Raw genomic sequence first — 24,103 nt, forward strand, 5'->3', positions numbered from 1 at the left:
TTCTTGCCTCCATGGTGGCTGCTGAGTAGTAACTACTTAGTCTTATGCTGTTTCCTTTGTATGTGGTGAATTGCTTTTCTCTTGCTGCTTTCAGAACTTGCTCCTTCTCTTCTGTGTTTGACAGTGTGATCAGTATATGTCTCGGAGTGGGTTTATTTGGATTTATTCTATTTGGAGTTCGCTGAGAATTTATGATTTGTGTATTTATGTTGTTTAGAAGATTTGGGAAGTTTTCCCCAACAATATCTTTGAATACTCTTCCTAGACCTTTACCCTTTTCTTCCCCTTCTGGGACACCAGTGAGTCTTATATTCGGACGTTTCATATTATCTATCATATCCCTGAGGTCCATTTCGATTTTTTCAATTTTTTTCCCCATTCTTTCTTTTATGCTTTCATTTTCCATTCTGTCATCTTCCAGGTCACTGATTCGTTGTTCAACTTTCTCTAGTCTTGTACTATGAGTCTCCAGAATCTTTTTAATTTGGTCAACAGTTTCTTTAATTTCCATAAGATCATCCATTTTTTTATTTAGTCTTGCAATGTCTTCTTTATGCTCTTCTAGGGTCTTCTTGATTTCCTTTGTCTCCCGTACTATGGTCTCATTGTTCATCTTTAGTTCTTTGAGTAGCTGCTCTAGGTGCTGTGTCTCTTCTGATCTTTTGATTTGGGTGCTTGGGCTTGGGTTATCCATATCGTCTGTTTTTTTCATATGCTTTATAATTTTCTGTTGTTTTTGGCCTCGTGGCATTTGCTGAACTTGATAGGGTTCTTTTAGGATTTGTAGACCAATTGAAGTCCTTATCTCTAATTTATCAGATCTACAGCTTCATGGAGTACACTTTCTCTAACTAACCAGCAGGTGGCGTCCACGAGCCACCTGTTCTCCACAAGCCAGTTCTCCCCTGCTTAGCCTTTTTGGTGAGTGGGGGAGTGAGTCTTGTGGGGTCCAATTGGTGTACCAAGCTTGCGTGTGTAGTTGGTGTTGCCTGCCCTGTATATGGGGCATGTTTCTGGGCAGTCAGGGAGGGGGGGGTGGCCCTAACAATCAAATCTCCCTGGTGATCCTAGAGTTTTAAAGCTGGTGCAATAGTCTAATCCTTCAGTTCAGTCCTGCCACAGTTTGTCTCTGCCACTGACCCACAAGTCCTTGGTATTGGTGTATGGCTCCTGAGATTTGCAAGTGGGCCCCTCTTCCAGGCTGTGCACCCCGGGTCCTCTGTTGAGGGATGACTGTGCTATGTCACAGGTGAGTGCCGTCCCCCCAGGGCAGTTCTGGGCTGCTGGGCTGTGTAGGGAGGCTCCCAGTCTGCTGAAATGATGGCTGAATGGGGCTTTGTTAATTCACACTGCTCCACCTTCCCAACTCTGGGACAATCAGCTGAGGTTGCAGGGAAGGCTAATGTCCACGCCCAGTTTTGTGGTGTGTGCCTGTTATTTGAAGCCCTTCCGTCACACTGGGTTGTCTGGGGCAGCTCTGGGCTATGGGGCTGGCGATGGGCAGGAGTGTTTCCTGTCCACCAGGATGATGGCTGTGAGTGGACACCCCCCTTTTCTTGGGAAGTTGTGGTGTTTAGTGAATTTTCTCAGCCACTGGATTATTGCCTTTTGTCTCCGAGCTCTCTTAGTTCTGCTCTTGTCTTGACCTGCCCAAATTGCAAGTCTTTGAAGCTTTCTGTATTGGGCTTCTTAGAGTAATTGTTTTAGAAAAGGAAAAAAGGATTAAAAAAAAACAAAAAAACAAAGGGGCCCTCCTCAGAGATCTAATGGTTTATTGAAATGCTAAGAGACAAAGCAATTGGGCCATTAAGGAAAGGTCCACAGGGCAGAGAGATCAGCTTTTCTTCGGGATTTGCATATGAGCCTCAGGGCCTGAGCTCTGCCCTTCCCCTTTCTGTGTTCACTAAAACTCCAAAAATCCTCCGCTTTTATTTTGGAGTTTTTCGTGTTGTTTTTTTCTATGCCTGTCTCCTCTCTGCTGGGCTGGCTGCTCTCAGATTCTCTGGTGTCTGGTCTCAGTCTATCTATGGTTGGAGTTTGGATCAGTAGAATGAGTTTCCGATAAGGGCTGCCACTGCAGTTCTCCCTTCTCCTTCCCGGAGCTGACAGCCCCTCCTCCCATGGGACCGAGCCTGGCAGGGAGGGGCGCAGGTCCCCTGGCCGCAAAAACTTACAGATTTTGCTGATCTCAGCAGTTCCGCATTTTCATGAGTGTTGTATGAAGTATGCCCAAAGTCAGATTGCTCTGTGGTGTCCAGTCCACGCAGTTCCTGGCTTTCTACCTACTTTCCTGGAGGAGTAACTAAAACATACAGCTCACCAGTCCGCCATCTTGCTGTGCTCTTCATATAGTTTTAATTTTTGAACCATAGAAATATATTATCCCAAATAATATTTGAAAAAAGAGACTGTGAAGGAAGAATTAGCAGGACATGGTGTTCTTTTTGGTGAGACCCGAGGATGAACCTGAAGTTTCAGGCCCTGAAGGTGTGATTTTCAGAGATAAGTAGGTTATGAAAAGGAAGTGGTCTGGGAAAAGGGATAGTGGGTTCAATTTTTTATATATTGATTTTGAGTTCCAATAGAGAAATCCACTAGTACATGTTAACTTGGCACTGGAAATTTGAGACCAGAACTAGAGAGGAGAGGAGAATTGTAAGCATAAAGGAATATTTGAGGCCAGTGCTTGAGAGGGGGAAATGGAAAATTATAAGCATGGAAGCCAAGGTAGAAGTTATGGGAGTTGATAAAACCTCTTGAGGGAAAGAGAGAAAGAAGAAACTGATAGATAGGTCCTTACAAATGGACACATTAATGGAAGGGAACAAAGAACTTTGGTAATGGATTAGCAAAGAATCAAATAGAGAAGGTCTATCACAGAGAACCAAGTTAGCGCAGGGCCTTGGGATTAAAGGGAAGAAACTAAGCAGGTAAGGGTGTCTGATGCTGCGAGGAGATGAGGTGTGCGAAACAGTGGTTGGATTTATTTAATAAGTAAGTGTCTTGGGGACTTCAGGAGAACAATTTCCATAGAATGACTGGAGCAGAAGCCAAATCCCAGAGATCAGGGGAGTGTGGGTGGGACAAACTGGGACCAGTAGACTAGACTACGTACATATTTTACGTACATCCTGAAAGGAAAGTGGGAAAATAAGAGGGTAACTAAAGAGGGCAGAAAAGTCAAGTGAAGATATTTCACAAGATAAGGAAGACCCAGGAAGATTTTAGGCAAAGAGGAAGGAGTCAGGTGGGGGAGAAAGTTTAAAGATTTTAAAAAGTGGAGTAATTGATGGAATGGGGTTCAGTTGTCAACAACACAAGAGAATGTGAGGCTTTTGCAAAGCAGGGCATGTAAAAGGCTGGTGAAACTGAGTAAGGGAGACTTGCATGTGAAGTGGAACTCTCTTGCCTTCTGCCCTGATGATGATCTTAATGAGATAGTGATGAAGCAACTGAGAGAAGGGCTGGCGGAGAATACCAGGGTGGCGTGCCACTTAGTAGTGAGCTGTTTACAAGGGAGTTTGATGTTCAGGAAGGAGAACACAGTAACGTGGACAAGCAGGTTCTAGATATTTTGCTCACTGTTAATGAAGCAGTAAATTAATCAGTCAGCCAGGTATCTAAGTACACAGGGCTCTGTTTGTGGTGTTGCAAAATGCAGAAAAGGAAGCATAAGCTATGAACCTGCCTTTTTTGTCTAATTGGTGAAAACAAAACTGGTATGCATGAAATAACTGGGAACCCTAAGACCTGAATAATCTGACCTGCCATCAGCCTGATGCCTCTCTGAAGTGAGTTTGCTTTTGAGAATGCACCCTTTTTTTACAGAGATTCTGTAAACAGCTCTGACAAGGAAAAATGTCCAAAATCAGGACAAGTATAATGAATTACTTAAGGAATAGGCCCTGGTAATAATAATAATGCCTGATATTTATTCAAACTCACTTCATTCCTATGTGTCAGGCACTATTTAATCCTTTTTCATCAATTAATTTGATTAATCCTTGTAACAACCCTACAAGATAGATGGTATTACTCTCATTACCCTTTTATAGGTGAATAAACTGAAGCACAGATAGATTAAGTAACTTGTTCAAGGCCATACAGTTAGTAGTAAGTGGCAAAGCCAGGAAGTCTGGCTCTAGGCCCTGCTCTCTTACATTGTGCTGTACTGACTTCTTAAATATAGATAATGGCCAAGACCTTGTCCTACAGCTTTCTGGGAACAACAGCAGCCTCCAAAGAAAGAAAGAAAGCCACTTGCATCTCTAAAGACTGGGCATCTCTGATCAGATTCTCTTTGGCCTGAGTCAGGGTAACGAAGCCCTCAATTGCAGAATCCGATCCCAAACTAAAGCAAAATGATTGATATGTTTGGGGGATAATCCCTAGACTCATTTTGGAAGTTCATCAATATTTCCTTGTAGTTGCTGAATCTCAGGCTACAGAAGCAGGCCTTGAGACCACCCTATGTTTGCTGTAAGCATGGGTGGGTGGGAAGCTGGTGTCCTTGGCTTGGGAGGAAGTAAAGGAAATGACTTGATCTAGGATCAAAGGCCTGGTGGAGGTGGGAGGCTTGGAGTTAGGGAATGAGTTCAGGATCTTCCAGCACTGTCCACAGGTCAATAATAAGCCTTATTCATATATACAGTGTATTGTTTTAACATAAGAGAGTGTATTGTAATAAATACAATGCAGGTTTATTTCAAAGTATTTCTGTATTCCTAGTACCTTTTGTCATGATGAATTTTTTCAAGTAGGGTGTACTAAAAAAATAATTATCATAAAGTAGAAGAAGACCATGTGATTTTTTTTTAACATAAAGAGGTCTTTCATTCTTGAGAAGTTTGAAAACCATCTGTATAGAACAATAGTCCCCAAACCTTTGAGTGTTGCTTCCCTCCTCATTAAACAAATTTTTGAGCAAATGCTCTCCATATATATGTATTTATTATAAATGACATACAACAGTAGAATATATTATGTAACATTATAAATATGCATAAAAATAGAAAACAAAAAGGAAAAGAAAAAAATAGAAGTTTTGATTCTTTCCCCCTGCTATTCTGACTGTTTACATGTCCATAGGTGTACATGCACCCTGCTTTAGAAACCATAGCACATTCAGGGAGGGGGGGAAGAGGCATTTCTTCCCCCCTTATTTTTAAAGTTTAAGATGGAGTTTTAAAACAAGAGCCTTTCAGTTGTTGCTCCTTTCCTCAGGACTTCCTATTGCGTAGCAGATCAAATCTAACCTCCTCGTTTTTGCAGCCAAGACTCCATTTTACCCGTCCCATTTATAACTAACACACCTTTAAATTCAAACTTGCCCTTCTGTCAGACTGGTCTCCTGACCACCTTCTTTACTGCTTCCCCAGTCCTATCCTGCCAGTGCTTGCGTTCCATGCACGTGCACACATATACACATACACACAAACACACACACCCTCGCTTATTCTGTCTTTCTGGGCTCAGGCCAAAGGTGAATTACACTTCCTGTTCAAAGATTTTACTAATAGTGTTTCTCAAAGTGTGGTCTTCAAACTAACTGCATCAGTATCACCTATAGTACTTGGTATAAATGTGAATTCTTGGCTCCCACCTCAGACCTTGTGAATCAGAAGTGCTGGAAGTGAAACCAGGGAATCTGCCTTTTAATAGAGAGCCTATGATGCACAGTGCAATTTGAGAGCCACTGCTACCTGATAACTGATGACACTGCCCTTTGAGAGGGACAGTCCATTTTTCTCTTCAGCTGAGACCTATAGAACATGACATCTCTGAGTGTTCTACAAAGACTTCTTGATTTCTGAATCGCTTTTAGGACTCTAACAGAGAAAGTTTTGTTCCCTTCCATTGCTGCAACTCACTAAGGAGGTCCAGCACATTTGGAACAAATGAGGGCTACAGGCATCAAAAAGCAAGTTCTTCCAAACTAGCCCTATTGCACTGACTTCACCCATACTGTGATACCAAACTCCAAGCACAGGGCAAGCTGAATAGGACCTAGGGCTGACATTGTGAAGTGAAGAATATGATTTCAGGATTAGGGGCGCAGTGGGTCTAATTGGCACTGGTGGATATGTTTACCAGCCCCTGGGTACCTGCAGAAAGGAGGGCTGAAAGTGAACACCAGCCAGTACTTTTTACAGAAGGGTGGGGAAAAGCGCCTAGGATAGTCCTCTATTGGCCTTTTATTTTCCCCAGGGTATCCCCGTCATCAGGGATCACTAGACACAAGCTAGGCTGGAGGTTGAAGAATAGTCCTATAAACAGAATGTTCCCAAGTCTCCCTCTGTTAACTGAACAAATAGCAGCTCAACTAAGTATCCAGGAACACAAGCCTTTAGTTAGAGAACAAAGAAGAAAAACCCACAAGTTCTGTCTAGCTGAGGTTTGGCATTCTCTCTGTCTTCGTAGTGAGGGGCCTCACCACATTTAGAAATTGGATTCTTTTTTATGTGTGTGTGTGCCGGTTTGAGTGTATTGTGTCCCCCAAATGCCATTATCTTTGTAGTCTTGTGTGGGGCAGAAGTTTTGGTGCTGGTTGGATTTGCTTAGAATGTGCCCCACCCAGCTGTGGGAGATGATTCTGATGAGATGTTCCCATGGAGGCGTGGCCCCGCCCATTTGGGGTGGGCCTTGATCGGTGGAGCTATATAAATGAGCTAACTTGGGCGGAGAAAAGAGAGTGCAGCTGGGAGTGATGTTTTGAAGAGAAGCAAGCTTGCTAGAAAGGAACGTCCTGGGAGAAAGCTGTTTTGAGGCCGGAGCTTTGGAGCAGACGCCAGCTGCCTTCTTAGCTAACAGAGGTTTTCCGGACACCACTGGCCGTCCTCCGGTGAAGGTACCCGATTGCTGATGTGTTACCTTTGACACTTTGTGGCCTTAAGACTGCATTAGCAAACTAAGACAGATTTTGGTACCAGAGAAGTGGGGTGCTTTTGCTGCTGAGTTTGCAAATACCAAACATGTTGGAACGGCTTTTTAAATGGATAAGGGGGAATTTCTGGAAGAGTTGTGAGGAGCTTGATAGAAAAGGCCAAAACTGCTTTAAAGAGACTGTTTGTGGAAATATGGACTCTAAAGATACTTCTGATGAGGACTTGAACAGAAATGATGAATGTGTTGTAAACTGGAAGAAAGGCGATCCTTGTTTTAAAGTGGCAGAGAATTTGGCAAAATTGAGTCCTGGTGTCAGATGGAAGGAAGAATCTGGAAGCAACAACTTGGAATACTTAGCTGAGGAGATCTCCAGACTACGTGTGGAGGACATATCCTGGCTTCTCCTTGCAGCTTATAGTAAAATGCGAGCAGAGAGAGATAAACTTAGAACTGAACTCTTGGGTTCAAAGAAACCAGAAGTTGATGGCTTGGAAAATTACGGGCTTCCAGTGGGTAGAATCCCAGAAGCTACAGCCCAACCTGAGGACAAGCCAAGATTGGATAAGGAGTTAAGCAGAAAGGATTTGTGGAAACTCCTATTGTCTGATGGCTTTGACCCCTGCATGCTTCATGCAAAGCCAACAGAATTTTTGTGAGATCTTTATAGACAGAGCCATTGCCGGTCTGGACTGGAGGAGACAGACAAGGAAAAAATTAAAGGAAAAATCTCTTCAAAGACAGAGCCATGGAGGTTGAGGTCTGGAGTCAAGAGGTTTGGGGCTGGGAGAGCGGAGCAGCCCACATGCATGGAAAGGGTGAGTTTGCCCTGGAGGTCGAGGGCGGGCTTTCCGCCTCGATGCTCTGGAAGAGTTTTGCCACCTCAGGTCCCAAAGAGGTTGGAGCACATTCCCAGGGAATTGGGGAGAGCCTGGCTGCCACCACACTGTTCTGAAGGGGTTGAGCGTGTGACCCGGAGATGGAAGGGAATCCGGGAGCTGCCCCGATGTTTGAGGAGGGTGGGGCCGAGAAGGTGGTCTCCCCAATGTGTGGAAATGTTGGAGCACTCACCTAAGTGTTTGGAGAGGAATGGGCTGCTGAAAAGGCCCTTGGGAAGGGTTAGGCTCCCACTCTCTCAAGCCCCAAGGATGCAACATTGTTCTGTAAATGACTCTCGGACTTTGAAATCTAATGGACTTTGTCCTGTGGGTTTTAGGAACTGTTTTGCTCCTGTTAACCCTGTTTTCCTTACTGTTTCTCCTTATGGCAATGGAAATGTTTATCCTATGAATGTCTCTCCTTTGTATATTGGAAGCACATAACTTGTTCTAGGTTCACAGATCCACAGCTAAAGGAAAATTATGCCTTAGAACTGACCAAGCCTAAACTGATTTTGATGGGATTTTGTACTTAACTTTTGTTACTGAAATGATTTAAGTTTTTGTGATATTGTGATGAAATGAATGTATTTTGTATTTGGAAAGATAATGTCATTTTGGGGTCCAGGGGGTGGAATGTGCCGGTTTGAGTGTATTGTGTCCCCCAAATGCCATTATCTTTGTAGTCTTGTGTGGGGCAGAAGTTTTGGTGCTGGTTGGATTTGCTTAGAATGTGCCCCACCCAGCTGTGGGAGATGATTCTGATGAGATGTTCCCATGGAGGCGTGGCCCCGCCCATTTGGGGTGGGCCTTGATCGGTGGAGCTATATAAATGAGCTAACTTGGGCGGAGAAAAGAGAGTGCAGCTGGGAGTGATGTTTTGAAGAGAAGCAAGCTTGCTAGAAAGGAACGTCCTGGGAGAAAGCTGTTTTGAGGCCGGAGCTTTGGAGCAGACGCCAGCTGCCTTCTTAGCTAACAGAGGTTTTCCGGACACCACTGGCCGTCCTCCGGTGAAGGTACCCGATTGCTGAGGTGTTATCTTGGATGCTTTGTGGCCTTAAGACTGTAATTGTTTAGTGAAATAAACCCCCGTTTTATAAAAGCCTATCCATCTCTGGTGTTTTGCATTCTCCAGCATTAGCAAACTAAAACAGTGTGTGACCAATTAGTACCACCGGCTTCATCTTGGATCGAAAAAATCCCCACATGGAAGTAATTACATTCACAAGGCCTTGTATTTATAGACTGCCTTTTCCAGAAAGCTCAAAGCATGGCCATCCATGGCATGACCTAGTGGGTTCCTGCACTATTTCATGTGTTTGTAAAGGGGCAGCATTATAATTATTGTTGTAAACCCAAATTCAAAGCATGGAAGAAGCTTTGTGACCTAAAAAGATCACATGGGTTTAGCTGCAGACTTGGGAATGGGATCCTGAGCTTCTATTCCTGTTTCTATCAATGGTTTCCAAACAGAGGTCCATAGATGAATGCAAGGATGCCTGCATAAGAATCATTTGTGGAGTTTGCTAAAATTACAGATTCCTGGGCTCCATTCTTCTAGAGATTTCAATTCAGTAGATCTAGGCTGGGACACAGGAATCTGTATCCTTAACAGGCTTTCCAGATAATTCTGATGCACAATCAGGTTTGGGAATCGTTACTATAGACCGTATGACAATCATGCTGTCCAACTTATTTCCTCCTAGAAATGTCTTTCACTGAAGCATGTCTTTTTAATTTATTTTTTCTTGCCACCTACCCTCAAACTTCCCCAGGCCTCCCAGCTCAGGCCAAGAAACATGCTGAATCCACCAAGAACACGCTGCTGACCTGGAAGGGAAATATGACCTCAAACAAGGAGAAAAAGGAAATCCTGGGAGCTCTGATTATGCTCTACTACACTCTGGGGGTGGCCTGGCTCCTGCAGAACCAATATCCTTCCCTTCCCAGCTGGGTCTGGTGATCAGAACCACAGATTACATATGTCAGATAGCTCCTCTCACACTGGAGGGTAGGAGATTGAACCGAGGCCTTGTGGCTCTATCCCAAGTTCAAAGCCCTCCATGAGCCTCTTAACTCCATCTGGAAAGGTATGACTTCCCCTTGAGTGTCTGCTCCCATCAGCTCTAAGTTGAGCTATGGGAGGGCTCTCACTGGGGACATATCCCTTAGCCAGTTGAAACTTTTCTGAGTCTGTCTTATTCATTCACTGAGCAATGATGAGGGTCACCTTTGAGAAAATGAGGACATCGGTGATTGTGGTTGGTGGTAATGTAGAAGGGAGAAAATGGGTGGTGATTTAAAGAACTATTTGCAAGCTTGGCTGTACATTGTAATCTCCTGGGCAGCATAAAAAATTACTGATGTCTGGGTCCCACCCCAGAGATTTTGATTTAATAGGCCCGGGGTACATCTGTTCCTTGAGATTTTGAAAAGCTTCCCAGGTGATTGTAATGTACAGCCAAAAAACACTGATTTAATGGACTCTTGATTATTTTGTTCTTTTGAAATGCTGTTGATAATATTGCCCATGAAGCTAAATGCCAAGCAAAATACACACAAAAAAGTAGCTCTCCGTGTTCCAGAAGGAAGCTATTATATGTACCTTTCCTCCAACACTTGTGGTTGGGCAGCCTTTTGGTATTATCTGCACATGAAAACTGTTAAGGGCTTTTCATGTTCATAAAGAACCGTGAGCACTCTTCTAGCCACTGTGTCCCCCCATCTCTTCTCTCTACACCTCCCCCTCTCTATTTTTTGGTCTTGATGATCAGCTTGCAAAATCTTCTATGTGGTCTTCCTCTGTTAGCCCTCAGCAGGGGGCTCTTGAAAAGGTGGGAAATAGAAAGATGTCTGGGAATTAAAGGGGATTTTCTTTCCTGCTGTTTGTCTCTCACCAAAAAACTGCTTTGTGTGGACTTTCTAAATGACCCAGAAAGTCCCTTTCAGCAGAATTATTTCCTCATTTACCATTCTTAGGAACCAATTTGGGAAAAATGAATAACTGTTGTCACGCAGTAGATGCCGCTAAAGGAAATCTTGTGGAATTTATGGTTTCTGTGCATTCCTTCAAATGCCACCCACCCTAGCCCTGGATCAAGACAGCCACCACAGGAAACCCAAGACCCTGATCCTTTTCTAGAGAATTCTTCTCTTTTGACAGCATATGCCCATGGAGAATGAGCAACCCAGTTAAGTGCCCATTTTCAAATATTGCTCCATTTTCCAGGGGGCTCTTTTCCTGCTTATCAACTGCTGTCCCTGGGCAATGGGGTTTAGTTTGTGTGCCTGGCATTCTCCTTGACTGTTTCACTGGTAAAGAGGCCTATTTCAACCTGCAGAAGGCAGAGAGAAGCATGAAGGAGCTGAAGGAATTAGATAAGGGAAGTGTTTATGGATTACAAGTCTCAGAGAAAGACCTAACAATTGCTTTGGGCAGGTAAGCCCCAGGCTCAGAGAAGCTTATGCTTTTCTGAATGAGGCCTGGAATTGCATAATTGTTCTGCACTCTCTCTGTGTAAGGGGAGGGAAAAAAACAGGGTAAACACAGAAACCCAAATAATAAAAGAGGCTCATATTTACCAAACACATATGCTGTGCTCTGAACTTTATGTGCACTGCTCCATTTAACCCTCACAAGGACCATGGAGATAGTTGGTACCATTATTTTTTTTGTTTTGTTTTGTTTTGTTCCATGCATATCTTTATTACTCACCTAACCATACACTGGATAAAGGGGTGTCAGTCACAAGGTTTTTAAAATCACACAGTCATAAGATAAAAGCTATATAGTTATACAATCATTATTAAAGAATCAAAGATCTTTGTGGTACCATTATTATACAGAGAATAAACTAAAGCTGAGTTTAAACAAATTGCAATTCCCTTTGGTAACCTAGCTTGTAAGTATTGGAGCCATGATCTGAACTCAGGGACTCTTAACCCTTCCCTGTACTGCCTTTCACACCTATTCTACAATGACATTTTTTTTTTCTGAATTGCTACACACTTTTGTCATTAAGTGTGACATCTTAACAGATGAGAAGGAGCACTTAATGAAGACAGTTTATTGCTGGCACACAAAAGGCATGCACAGCACAAACATTTTAAAGGAAAGTTCTGTTTCATATGGAAAAAGGTTCATAGAATTTGTTCAAACCAGAACAAAATTTAATTGATTTGCAATTGTTAGAATCCTCTGAGAATCAGAACATCTAGAAATGAGAGTGGGCCCATCAGATTATCAGAAGAAATAAAAATAATAAAAGGTTTACTGTTTCCTAGATTTTTCAACTATCTTCACGTCCTTGAAACCAATTTATTCCCAAAACTGTAAGCCAAAGGGCAGATGGTAAATAGATGAAATGCAGGCATCACGTTTGTCTCCCCTAAACAACTTGGCTAATATCTCTCTATAAGCTCTTGATGTGAGCCATTATCAAGTTCATAACTTCTGTCTGCTTGATCAAAAAAATGTTTGAAAGAATTATCAGATAACATGCCAGTGCTCTCTTGATTATTAATCCTAATCCTAAGAGGAGGGTTAAATTTCCCAGCTTTGAAAAATTTGTAACTAGTGCTAGAATGCCTTATATGGAATAATTACATATCTTATATAATTATATACCCAGGGACACCCACACACACACATATGTTTTTCTAATTCAGCTTGAGTCTACAAAGATGGGGGCAAGGGGTGAGTGGGAAATAATATTTATTCTGGGTCTACTGTATGCTAGGTGATTTTAATTACCATATTTAATCTCATCTACACAACCACATTGTGATTTAAGCATTCTTAACTTTGTTTTATTTGGAAGGAAACCTAGGCTCCTGTAGCTATTAACTGTCAGGACAGCTTTGAACTACCCATGTTCTTACTGTACCTTGCTGTCTCTAGGAAGGTAAAGTATAATGAAATATTCATTAAAAAAAAAATTGTGTCCCTATTAAAAGAGAATTATGTTTAAATAACAATATAATCAATACTCGTGTACCCACAATCCAGCTTAAATAAAATTGTTCTAAAATATGTATGAAGACACCTATGACATTGCTTTATATCCAGGACATAGCTCTAAATAGAAAAGAGATGTGTGCTTAAAAATTTCAAACTTTATAAAAATTTTATAAACTTTGTAAAATTTCAGACTTAGCTGAGAGCTAGCTAAGTTTTCAGTAATAAGGCCAGGATTATGATGAGATATCCCCTGGTTGGAATTTTATATAGCCATTAAAATTATATTTACCGATAATGAGACATTACATTGATGGAGCTATTCAGTTTACATGAATTATGTCAGTTCATCCTCAAAACAGCCCTATGAGATAGGTATTATTGTCCTCATCATTACTCTTTCCCAAAGGCAAAGTGATATTAAGTAGCTTACCCATGGTTTCCCAGCACCAGGATATGGAACTCAGGCCGTAAAGAGAACCACTCCAGGGCCCACATGCATACCTAGTTCACTCTAGGGCCTTTACACAGAGTGTCATAACATGAAAAATGCTCATGCATTAATGTTACATGAAAAAGGCAGCGTACAAAATGGTATGATTACATTAACTATGTTTAAAACCAAGTGAAACAAAACAAAACAAAAAAATAACTCTCACAAAGAAACAAAAGACAAGAAAGAAATATTCCAAAAGTGGCATATGGATAATATTTTTCTTTCTTCGTTCTGTTTTCCAAATTCTCTTCTATGTCTATATATATTTTGGAATATTGGTTTCTACACTAAAGCCGGCTCCTCCGAGATACTAGGAGAAAGTTTTGGGGATTAAATATGCCTTCTTCTGCCACTAAGAGGTCAGAATTTGAGGTCACCTTGCCAAGTTGGCTGTGTGGCAGACCCTGCTTGCTGTTCCTAAATATCCATTCTCCCAAATATCCATTTTCCTCCCTTTCTGTAATGATAGAAACCTCAATTTGTAACTGTGCACATGGCTTCTCAGAATATAGACTATTTATCCATGTGATGGCTAGGTCTTGGCCAGTGAGATGTAACCAGAAGTATTGTGTGGCAGCTGCTGGGAACCTCCTTAAAACACAGCTTGTGTTTGCCCTTTCCCCTTTCTTTGTCCCTTTCCTTCATTCTGCTGACTAGGATCTAGATGTGATGGCTGGAGCTCTGGGTGCTATCTTGAATTGTGAGGATTAGGGCCACACCACTGATGACTGAGTGGGAAGCAGAAAGGAGCCTTGTTGGTTGAAGCCTTTAAGAGGCAGAGTCTCCATACCAGCCCTGGACTGCCTACTTCTGGTCTTCCATGTGAGAGAAAAATAAGTCACTTTTATTTTGTGTTTATATTTCTCTCAACCTACCCTAGTCCAACTGACGCACTGTTATTTGATTAAAATGTTTGGAATTTTTATGCATGTTATAATTTTAAAAGAAAAAGTTGTCTGGATAATTTTTTATTTCTAATGATTATTTTGAAATGTGTGTGCATTTAAAATCTGAGCAGAGCAAAGTGTTTGCTATATATGATCTCATTTAAAAAACAAAAACATGTCCCTATTTTGTTGTGGAAAATTTGGAAATATTCACAGGTGTGAAGAAAATAAAAAATAAATTAAAAATCAAAAGGCACTTAAAATACACTTACCCAGACATAAACTGTTTTGAACATTTTGCTGTTTCCTTCTAAACTAATCTATAATGTATATTGTGATCATATTTTAGGTACATTTTTCCATCTTGCTTTTTTTTACCTAATACATTTTAATATCTCCTCATATGGTTAGTCTAAAAGGAAAACATGATTTTTAATGTCTGTGAAGTCTTTTATTGTATGGATGTGTCATAATTTATTTAACCACCCCCTTTGGGGGATATTTATATTGTTTACTCTATCCTTCTCATTTTCAACTGAGGAAGAATAAACCATGCTAAATCAAACAGAACAAAAACTTTCTTAGAAAGGAAGCCAGAGTAATAAAATTTTACTGTGGTTTTAGAGAGTCTATGTTTATGGGTACGTTATCCCAACTTTTGAGTTGCTGGAAACCTGTTTTTCCATTTGCATTTTTATTAGTTGCATTTTATATTAATAAAGCATTAATTCATTAATGGGTTTAATGAATGGTAGTCAGTGGAGTCTGGTGGTAAAATTCAGGTTAATAGGAGTTTATTGTTTATAGCAAGGCTGAAGGCCAAATTGTTTAGTTTTTAGAATCAGTTCCTTTTGTGTCTGCAAAGTAAATGGCCTCTCTGTGACTTTCCACCTCCACCCCTTTTCTCGTAGAGCCTCCTTGGCCACCCACAGGTTGAATCTAGCTCTGGTATACTTCGAAAAGACAATTGGCAATGTTATTGCTGCCAAGGGTGATAAGACACCAGATCTGATCAGTCTATATGAGGAAATTGCCCAGATCGAGCAGCTGAGGAGGAACCATGACCAGGCCATCCAGTACTTGCAACAGGTTGGTGGGCTGACTGGATTCCAGGCTGGGTGGCTTTGTTTGTCCCTAGGCCCAGTTCCTAGGGTTTGGGCTTTTCAAAAGGACAGGGATGGAAGTGATTCCATTTTAACCTTGTCTTCCCTCCAGACTCACATGAGAGCCATTCCTCAACCTTAAATGACCTAGTCAGAGAACACTGACTCAGAGTGGGTATATCTGCTGCATGCCCTGATCTGTAGACAGCACTTCCTCTCACAGGCTCTCCTTCTCTTCTCTGTCAGTGCTAGGAAGAGGAAGCCAAATGTGAGGCAAAAGGTCATTGGGGCAACTGAACTTAAGGCTTTAGCAAACACAAAGGGCTTTTTAAATTAAAAAAATCATGAGATTTTGGTGTAATGCTGTCATTTGCTCTTTAAGCTAGTCTAGCTGGTTGCATTTCCAAGTCTAAGGTTAAAATAACAAAAGGATGTTTCGCTTGGAGGTAACTAACTTGACGAATGCCCAGAGGAAAACAAACCAAAACATAGGAAGAAATGTTGAGTCTGTCATATAAATAAGGTTTATTTATATAATATATAATATAAATAAGTCTGTCATATAAATAAGGTTTAGGGCACATTTATGTATCATGTATTTGAAACTGCTGATCAAACTCTCGTTTCCACTCTTCCACATGAGAACCCTACTTGTGGCTTCAGCTATCTGCCACAGCCAAAAAAAAAAAAAATGAAAATACTGGATTTCTAGTATCACAGAAAAGGTGTTTATACAATCCAACAGCATATGCATAGGCAGCCTGTGACTGAAGAAAAAGTACTGCAGATAGTTTGACAATCCAAAGTTATTAACATCACAGTTAGGAGAAATGTTAGGTAAGGCCTCCACAAAGGCAGTGATTCTGCTGCTTACAGAGAAAGGTTAGTTTTTGTGTTCAATAAACTCTTAAAGCAGTGGTCAAACCAGAGTGTGTAAAACAATGATAAAAAATAGTTAAAATTTATTGAATGCTTTTACTATATGCCAGGCACCATTCTAAGGATTTTAGAATGTATAAATTCATTTAATCCAAGCAATAGCCCTCCAAGTAGATACCATTATTTTATCTCATTTTAAGGATGAGAAAATTGAAGCCTAAGTTAAGTTGAGCTAATTCAACTCAAGTCACGTAACTAAAAAGTGGTTAGAACAGGGATTTGAACTCAGAAAATTTGACCCCAGAGCCTGTACTCATAACTCTGGTGTGTGTCTTGGCTCCATAGTGTTATCTCATAATCCTTAGAGCTCCTTGAAATCCCTCATGATATTTGGCCTGTGAAATATGAAGCACAGGAGGTTCTTTTCTTATTCATAGGCATGTATTATGTTTTTCCTCTTCCTTCTCCTAAGGTGTCACTCCTTCCATTTTAACATGAATAATAATGATAAAATCTTAACTTCTCTTGTGTTTAGTATATTCCAGATGGTGGTCTAAACCATTTACATGTATTAATTCACTTAATCTTTGTAACAGCTGTGTGTGACAAATCCTATTTTTACTACCCCCATTTTTTAGTTGAAGAGACTGAGTCACAGAAAGATTAAGTGACTTGAGCTTAAGTAAGTGGCTGAGGAGTGATGGAACCCAGATAGTGTGGCTCTGGAGTCCATTCTTTTAGCCACTACTCTACTGGACTGCATTTGATACTTAACCCTTGATAGGTGAGCTAAGTTTATGGGTTTTGTGGGGGTTTTTTGCTATGAAACTTAATAAAAATAGCTAGCAATTATTGAGAGTTAACCATATGATGGAACTGTGCCCAGTTTGCACGCACCATCTCATTTAATCTTCCCCAAACCCTAATCCATGGAAACTGTATATTCTTCTTTATATGAAGGTACAGTTACTTACTCAAGACTCACTGCTACCAGATGGGAGGGGTTAGGGAGAAAAACACAGGTACTTGGGTTGTTGTGGACAGGGGAATCTAGGCACAAAGAGAAGACTACCCCGTTCCTCCTTTGGCTCAACTACTTGCTGGACCTTCAAAAAAGAAATGTTGACTCTGCTGAGGAGTCCACTTCACAGGGACTTAGTCACTGAGATTGAACACAATCTTGGGGATTCTGCCAGACAGCTGGAGAGGGTTTACTAAACAGAGAGCTAGAAACTTCCTGCCCTGTGCACCCCCTGCCTTGAGATCCCCCCTCCTGTGGCTTTAGACTTCCCCAGAACCTTTCCAGAACCAACCTGGGAGGTGCCTGTGGCTTTGGGATAAATCAGGCAATGTCCACTCTGCTTTTTCAGCAATAAAATCCTAGGCAAGAGAGAGTAAACTCCTTCAGAGTAAACTTAAAGAGGTAATCAGATGCCTAGACATCATTAAAAAATTACAAGCCATACTGAGAAACAGGAAGATATGACCTAATTAAAACTTCAGAGGAGGTGACCTCATCAACATGGCAATGTAAATAGCTACCAAAAGCTTCTCTCCAGAGATTCAGTGACAAAAAGGACAATTCAGAATTGTTTGAAACTCTGGAGGAAGATATAGACTGGAGAAGAACCCTGCAAATGCCGAATTGAAGAAAGAAGAAATATCAGCTGTCATTTTTTTTTTCTTTTTTCTCCTCTTCCTTTTTCTTTGCAGAAGAAATGAAAGTGTCCTATATAGATTGTGGTGGTGAACGTATAACTACGTGATTATACCGGGAACCTTTGATTGTTTACTTAGGAGGGAATGTATGGTGTGTGAATAAAACTGTTTAAAAAATAGAAGGATACAGGTGCTGGAGAAAATGTGGAGAGAGGGATATATGTAATCACTGTTTGTGGGGAAGTAGAATGGTGCAGACAATCTGGAGAGGGCTGTGTGGTGGTTCCACAGGAAGCTAAGTATGGGGTTGCCATACTTAGGTCTTGCAACCCTGTTATTTGGTATATACTTGGAAGAACTGAGAACAGGGGCACAAATGGACATTTGCATAGTGGGGGTTATGGTGGCAGTATTCATATGGTGGCAATGAATGGAGATGGCCTAAGAGTACATCAACTCATGAATGGAATGGTGAACTGTGGTGTATACAAACAATGGAATATTGAGCAGCTACAAGAAGGAATGAAGTTCAACTATGTGAATGGACCTTGAGGACAGTACGTTGAGTGAAATAAACCAGAAATGAAAAGACAAACATTATAATACCTCACTAATAAGGACTAATTATAAGGTGCAAACTCTGAGAATTGAATCTGAGTGCATAGGTTATCAGGGGAAGGCTTATGGTAAATGTTACTAGACAGTAAGCTCTTACAGCAGTTAAATCTATTCCTGAGTTGTAATGAGTATTTCTAAATTCTGAGATGCTGAGCTCTTTGTGTATAACCCAGTCAGTTCCTGGAACTTTGGATATCTGTGTGGCATGACACCTGAGACTCAGAGCAAGTTCAGCAGCTGAGAATGTCAGTATTACCTCATACAGCAAATGTTAAAGAGGCTGAAAAAGAAATCAGACTTTAGTTAGAGATATTAATGAAATGGACATGGTTAGGGCTAAGGTAAATCAGACTAAAGGGTAAAGTATGATATTGACAGTGTTTTAAAACTTCAACTTCTGTGTGAGACCAAAGGAAAAGATGTTTATTTGGTGCAAAATATATTTTTTCTGTAGCACACTATATAATCTAACTTGTATGATCAGTTTATCCAAACACCATAATTACATGGAACTTTGAATAGGGAGTGAGATATGGTTGGTTTGTGTAGGTTAGTATGAAGCCCTGATACATGCCAGGGTAATTTGGGCAAAGAATAAAAAGTATTTGCAAAGCCCCCTTGAGGGACTTGGGGAAAATGTGGAAATATTAAACTTCCCCACCTGGGGAATTACTGATACTCTTACAAGCATTGTGGAGTGCCAATTTAGAAGGCTGAACCCTCAATTTTGGGGCTTGTCTTTATGAAGCTTGTTACTGTAAAGAAGAGGCTAAGCCTATTTATAATTGTGCCTAAGAGTCACACCCAGAGAACCTCTTTTGTTGCTCAGATGTTGCCTCTCTCTCTAAGCCAACTCTGCAAGTAAACTCACTGCCCTCCCTGCTACATGGGACATGACTCTCAGGGGTGTAAATCTCCCTAGAAACATGCAACATGACTCCTGGCGATAAACCTGGCTCAGCATTGAGGGATTGAGAAAGCCTTCTTGACCAAAAGGGGGAAGAGAAATGAAACAAAGTTTCAGTGGCTGAGAGATTTCAAATGGATTTGAGAGGTCATTCTGGAGGTTGTTACTATGTGTTATATAGATATCCCTTTTTAGTTTTTAGTGTATTGGAATAGCTAGAAGGAAATACCTGAAACTGTTAAACTGCAACCCAGTAGTCTTAATTCTTGAAGACAATTGTATAACTATATAGCTTATACTGTGTGACCATGTGATTGTGTCAACTTTGTGGCTCACACTCCCTTTACCCATTGTATGGACAGATGAGTAGAAAAATGGGGACAAAAAGTAAATGAATAATAGCGAGTGATGAGGGGTGTGGGATGTTTTGGGTGTTCTTTTTTTACTTTAATTTTTATTCTTTCCCTTTTTTGTGGTAATGAAAATGTTCAAAAATTGATTGTGGTGTTGAATGCACAACTATATAATGGTACTGTGAACAACTGATTGTACACTTTGGATAACTGTATGTTATGTGAATATGTCCCAATAAAATTGAATTTTATAAAAAACTTCAGAGCAGACATGGAAATTGGAAGATGTTCAAAGAAATCTCCTAAATCAGTTCAAGGAGATGAAGGAAAATATGGTTAAGGAGATAGAGGATATTATGAAGACACTGGGTGAGCATAAATAAGAATTTGAAAGTGTAAAAAGAAACATAACAGAACTTATGAGGATGAGAGGGACAATAGAAGAGATTAAAAATACACTGAAGAAAAATGTACAATGTTTTATACTGTAGAATGTAGGGGACCTAGAGATACCAATTAGTGGAGGGGGAATGATAATCTAATAAGAACAGATAAACTATGGAGAGTAATCTCAATGTTATGGGAATGCTCAAGAATGATTATGGTTTGTAAACTTTCTTGGATATAGTAAGATCATGTTGGAAGCAATAGAGTTATTTTAGGTTTTTTTTTTCTCTTATTCCTTTGTTTTCTTAGGGGTTGTTAATTTTCTTGGGGTATGGTAGGAACATGTTGGAAGCAATGTAGTTATTTTAGATTATTTGTTTTTCTTACTCCTCTGTTTAGACATGGTTTATTAATTTTCTTGGGGTATGGTAGGAACATATTGGAAGCAAAGTAGTTATTTTAGGTTATTTGTTTTCCTTAATCCATTGCTTTGTTTGAAATGTTGTGGGTTTTTTTTGGTTGTTGTTTGCCTGTTTGTTTTTAATTTTTTGATAAACAAAGTTAAAAAATTGAAAAAAAATCAGTAGAAAAATGGGAGTAAAAACTAAATGACAAATAGGGTGGGATGGGGGGATGGTTTGGGTATTCTCTTTTCACTTTTATTTTTTATTCTTATTCTAATTCTTTCTGATGTAAGGAAAATATTCAGAAATAGATTGTGGTGATGAACGCATAACTATATGATCATACTGTGAACAGTTGATTGTATACCATTGATGACTGTATGGTTTGTGAATATATTTCAATAAAACTGAATTAAAAAAAAATACACTGGAGACATACAACAGCAGATTTGAGTAGGCAGAATAAAGAATCAGAGAAACAGAAGATAGGACACTGAAAATCTTACAGATGGGGTGTCATCATCAACATGGCAGTGTAAACAGCTACTGTAAACCTCTCCCCAGAGATTGAGTTACAAAAAGAACAATTCTCAGTTGTTAAGAACTCTGGAGGAAGATATAGACTGGAGAAGGATCCCACAAACACTGAACTGAAGAGGGAGAAAAATATCAGGTTGGAAACTTCCGTCCCAGAATGGCCAGTCCTCTCCCCTTCCCCTTACTTGGTCCCACGCAGTTCCCATGCAGCTCAGTCCCAGAGGCAGCAGCTGAGATCCTCTCACCTCCCACCAGGGACACAGACTATAAACTCTCTCAGAGCAGTGAGACATCCACACCTATATCTGGACACAAAGAACCAAACCCACAGGGACCCACAGCAGGACTTAAGCTGCTGGAGAAGGCAGAATATAAAAGGGCAACAAGGAGGAATTTCCAAAATGGAGGCTTAGGGAGGGAGGAGCAGAATTTTTCCCCAAAGCAGCAAGTAGCCAGGGAGAAGCTGTCTGAATCAAATGTTTAGGGACCCAGGGAAACAGGAGAGGATACCTCAAGACCCAAGTCAGTGTGGAATGAAGAGTCTGAGAAAATGTGGACAGAGATTGTCTAGCCATCAGTCCTGGTGCCCATCCCCCACCATTGAGGGAAGCAGCAGCGGATGGCCAGATCCTTGCCTGGGGATGGCTGCAGACTGAGGTAGCGGGGGCAATCCTCTACAGCATGTAAAGCAGGGGGTGCAACCCTACGTTGAGCCAGACTTTGGCCTGCAGAGTGAGGGCATAGGAATCCTGCAGTTTAAGCCTCACACAGACACTGCCAGGCTTGGAGGTAAACAGCTACTGAAAACAATTAAGCCGCTGAACAGCACCATTTGCTGGGGAGCCTGGAAAGTGCAGGGAAAACTGCAGGGCTTTTCAGAGCCTCTCCATACACTATTTCAGGCCTATCAGAGCTAGTTTACACCCCCTGCAAGGGTGCCCACCCCTGTTTTGGTTGAAAAATACTGATGACTGAATTGGCAAAGCAGTTCCCTGACATAAACACAGGCAGCAACTAAATCCTAGACAAGAGAGAGAAGCCGACCTTCAGAATAGACCCATCAAGATACTCAGATGACCAGATATCAGCCAAAAATCACAAGGCATGCTAAAACTCAAGAAGAAATGGCCAAAGGAACAAATCAAAATGTCAGAAGAGACACAGGATCTGGAACAACTAAACATAGATGTGCAAACAGATCACCTGAATCAATTCAAGAAATGAAGGAAAATGTGTATAAAGAGGTAAAGGATATTAAGAAGGCACTAGAAGATTATAAAGAAGAATTTGAAAAAATACATAGAAAAATAACAGGCATTATGGAAATAAAAGACACTGTAGATGAAATTAAAAATGTACTGGGGACACACAACAGTAGATTTGAAGAGGCACAAGAAAGAATCATTGAGCTAGGAGACAGATCAACCGAATTTGGACAGAGCAAATGGAGAAAACAATGGAAAAATTTGAGCAGAATTTCAGGAATTAACAACACAAGGAGCACAAACATATGCATCATGGGTGTCCCAGAAGGGGATGAGAAGGGAAAAGAGCCAGGAAGAATATTTGAAGAAATAATGGCTGAAAATTTCCCAACCCTCATATAAATAACATAAATATGCAAATCTAAGAGGTCCAGTGTACTCTAAACAGAATAGATCTGAACAGACCCACTACAAGACACATAGTAATCAGATTGTTAAATGCTGAAGAGAAAGGGAATTCTGAAAGCAGCAAGAGAAAAGCAGCAAGTTTGAGCAAGAACTGCTTAAATTCTTCCAAAAAAATTGCAGGGGAGGGAACAATGCCTAACATTCTGTGAAACCTATTTTACCCTAATGCCAAAGCCTGATAGAGATACTACAAGAAAAGAAAATTACAGACCAATTTCTCTAGTGAACACAGATGTAAAATCCTCAACAAAATATTTGTAAATTGAATCCAGCAGCACATCAAAAGAATTGTACAGCATAATCAAGGGAGTTTATTCCAGGAATGCAAGGGTGATTTAACACAAGAAAATAAGTTAATGTAACACACAGCATTTCCAAAACAAATGGGGAAACCACGTGATCATCTTGATTGCTGCAGAAAAGGCATTTGACAAAATCCAGCATCCTTTCTTGATAAGCCACTTCATAAGATAGGAATAGAAGGAAACTTCCTCAATATGATAAAGGGTATATATGAAAAACCCAAAGCAGACATTATGTTCAGTGGTAAAAGACTGAAAGATTTCCCTCTAAGATCTGGAATAAGACAAAGATACCTACTGTCATCACAGTTATTCAACATTGTACTGGAAGATCTAGCCAGAGCAATTAGGCAGGAAAAATAAATAAAAGGCATCCAAATTGGAAAGGAAGAAGTAAAACTTTCACAATTTGCAGCTGACATGATCCTATATTATAAAATCCCCAAAAATCTACAACAGAGCTACTAGAGCTAAATAAATGAGTTCGGCAAAGTGGTGGGATACAAGATCAACATGCAAAAATTAATAGTGTTTCTATACACTAGTAATGGGCAAACTGAGGAGGAAATCAAGAAAAAATTACATTTACAACGGCAATTAAAAAATCAAATCTCTAAGAATAAATTTAGCCAAGGATGTGAAAGACTTGTACACAGAAAACTACAAAACATTGCTAAAAGAAATCAAAGAAGACCTAAATAAATGTAAGGACATTTCACATTCATGGATTGGAAGACTAAATATTAAGTTGTCAATTCTACCCAAATTGATTTACAGGTTCAATGCAATCCCAATCAGAATTCCAACAGCCTGCCTTTAAGAAATGGGAAAACAAATTATCAGTTTTATTTGAAAGGGTAAGGGACCCTGAGTAGCCAAAAACATCCGAAAAAGAAGAAACAAGTTGGAGGTCTCACACTTCCTGACTTTACAGCATATTACAAAGCTACATAGTTCAAAACAGCATGGTACTGGCATAAAGATAGATATATTGACCAGTGGAATGGAATTGAGGGTTCAGAAATAGAACCTCACATCTATGGCCAATTGATATTTGACAAGGCTGCTATCAAACTGGGACAGAACAGTTTCTTCCACAAATGGTGCTGGGAGAAATAGATATCCACATTCTGAAAAAAGACTCCTATCTCACACTTGTACAAAAATTATTTCAAAATGGA

At 40.5% G+C, this 24,103-nt stretch overlaps 1 protein-coding gene across 1 annotated transcript in view; it reads left to right on the forward strand.

The window, feature by feature from the left end:
- Positions 1 to 24,103, forward strand: part of TTC23L (tetratricopeptide repeat domain 23 like) — a 57,235-nt gene that overhangs the window by 18,634 nt on the left and 14,498 nt on the right. The window contains exons 4-6 of the mRNA XM_037799248.1: positions 9,536 to 9,692; positions 11,074 to 11,199; positions 15,012 to 15,193. Of these exons, the coding sequence (XP_037655176.1) occupies positions 9,536 to 9,692; positions 11,074 to 11,199; positions 15,012 to 15,193 (465 nt within the window). The remainder of the gene's footprint in view (positions 1 to 9,535; positions 9,693 to 11,073; positions 11,200 to 15,011; positions 15,194 to 24,103) is intronic.

The sequence above is a fragment of the Choloepus didactylus genome, chromosome 11 (assembly GCF_015220235.1).
Source record: "Choloepus didactylus isolate mChoDid1 chromosome 11, mChoDid1.pri, whole genome shotgun sequence".
Lineage (NCBI taxonomy): Eukaryota > Metazoa > Chordata > Mammalia > Pilosa > Megalonychidae > Choloepus > Choloepus didactylus.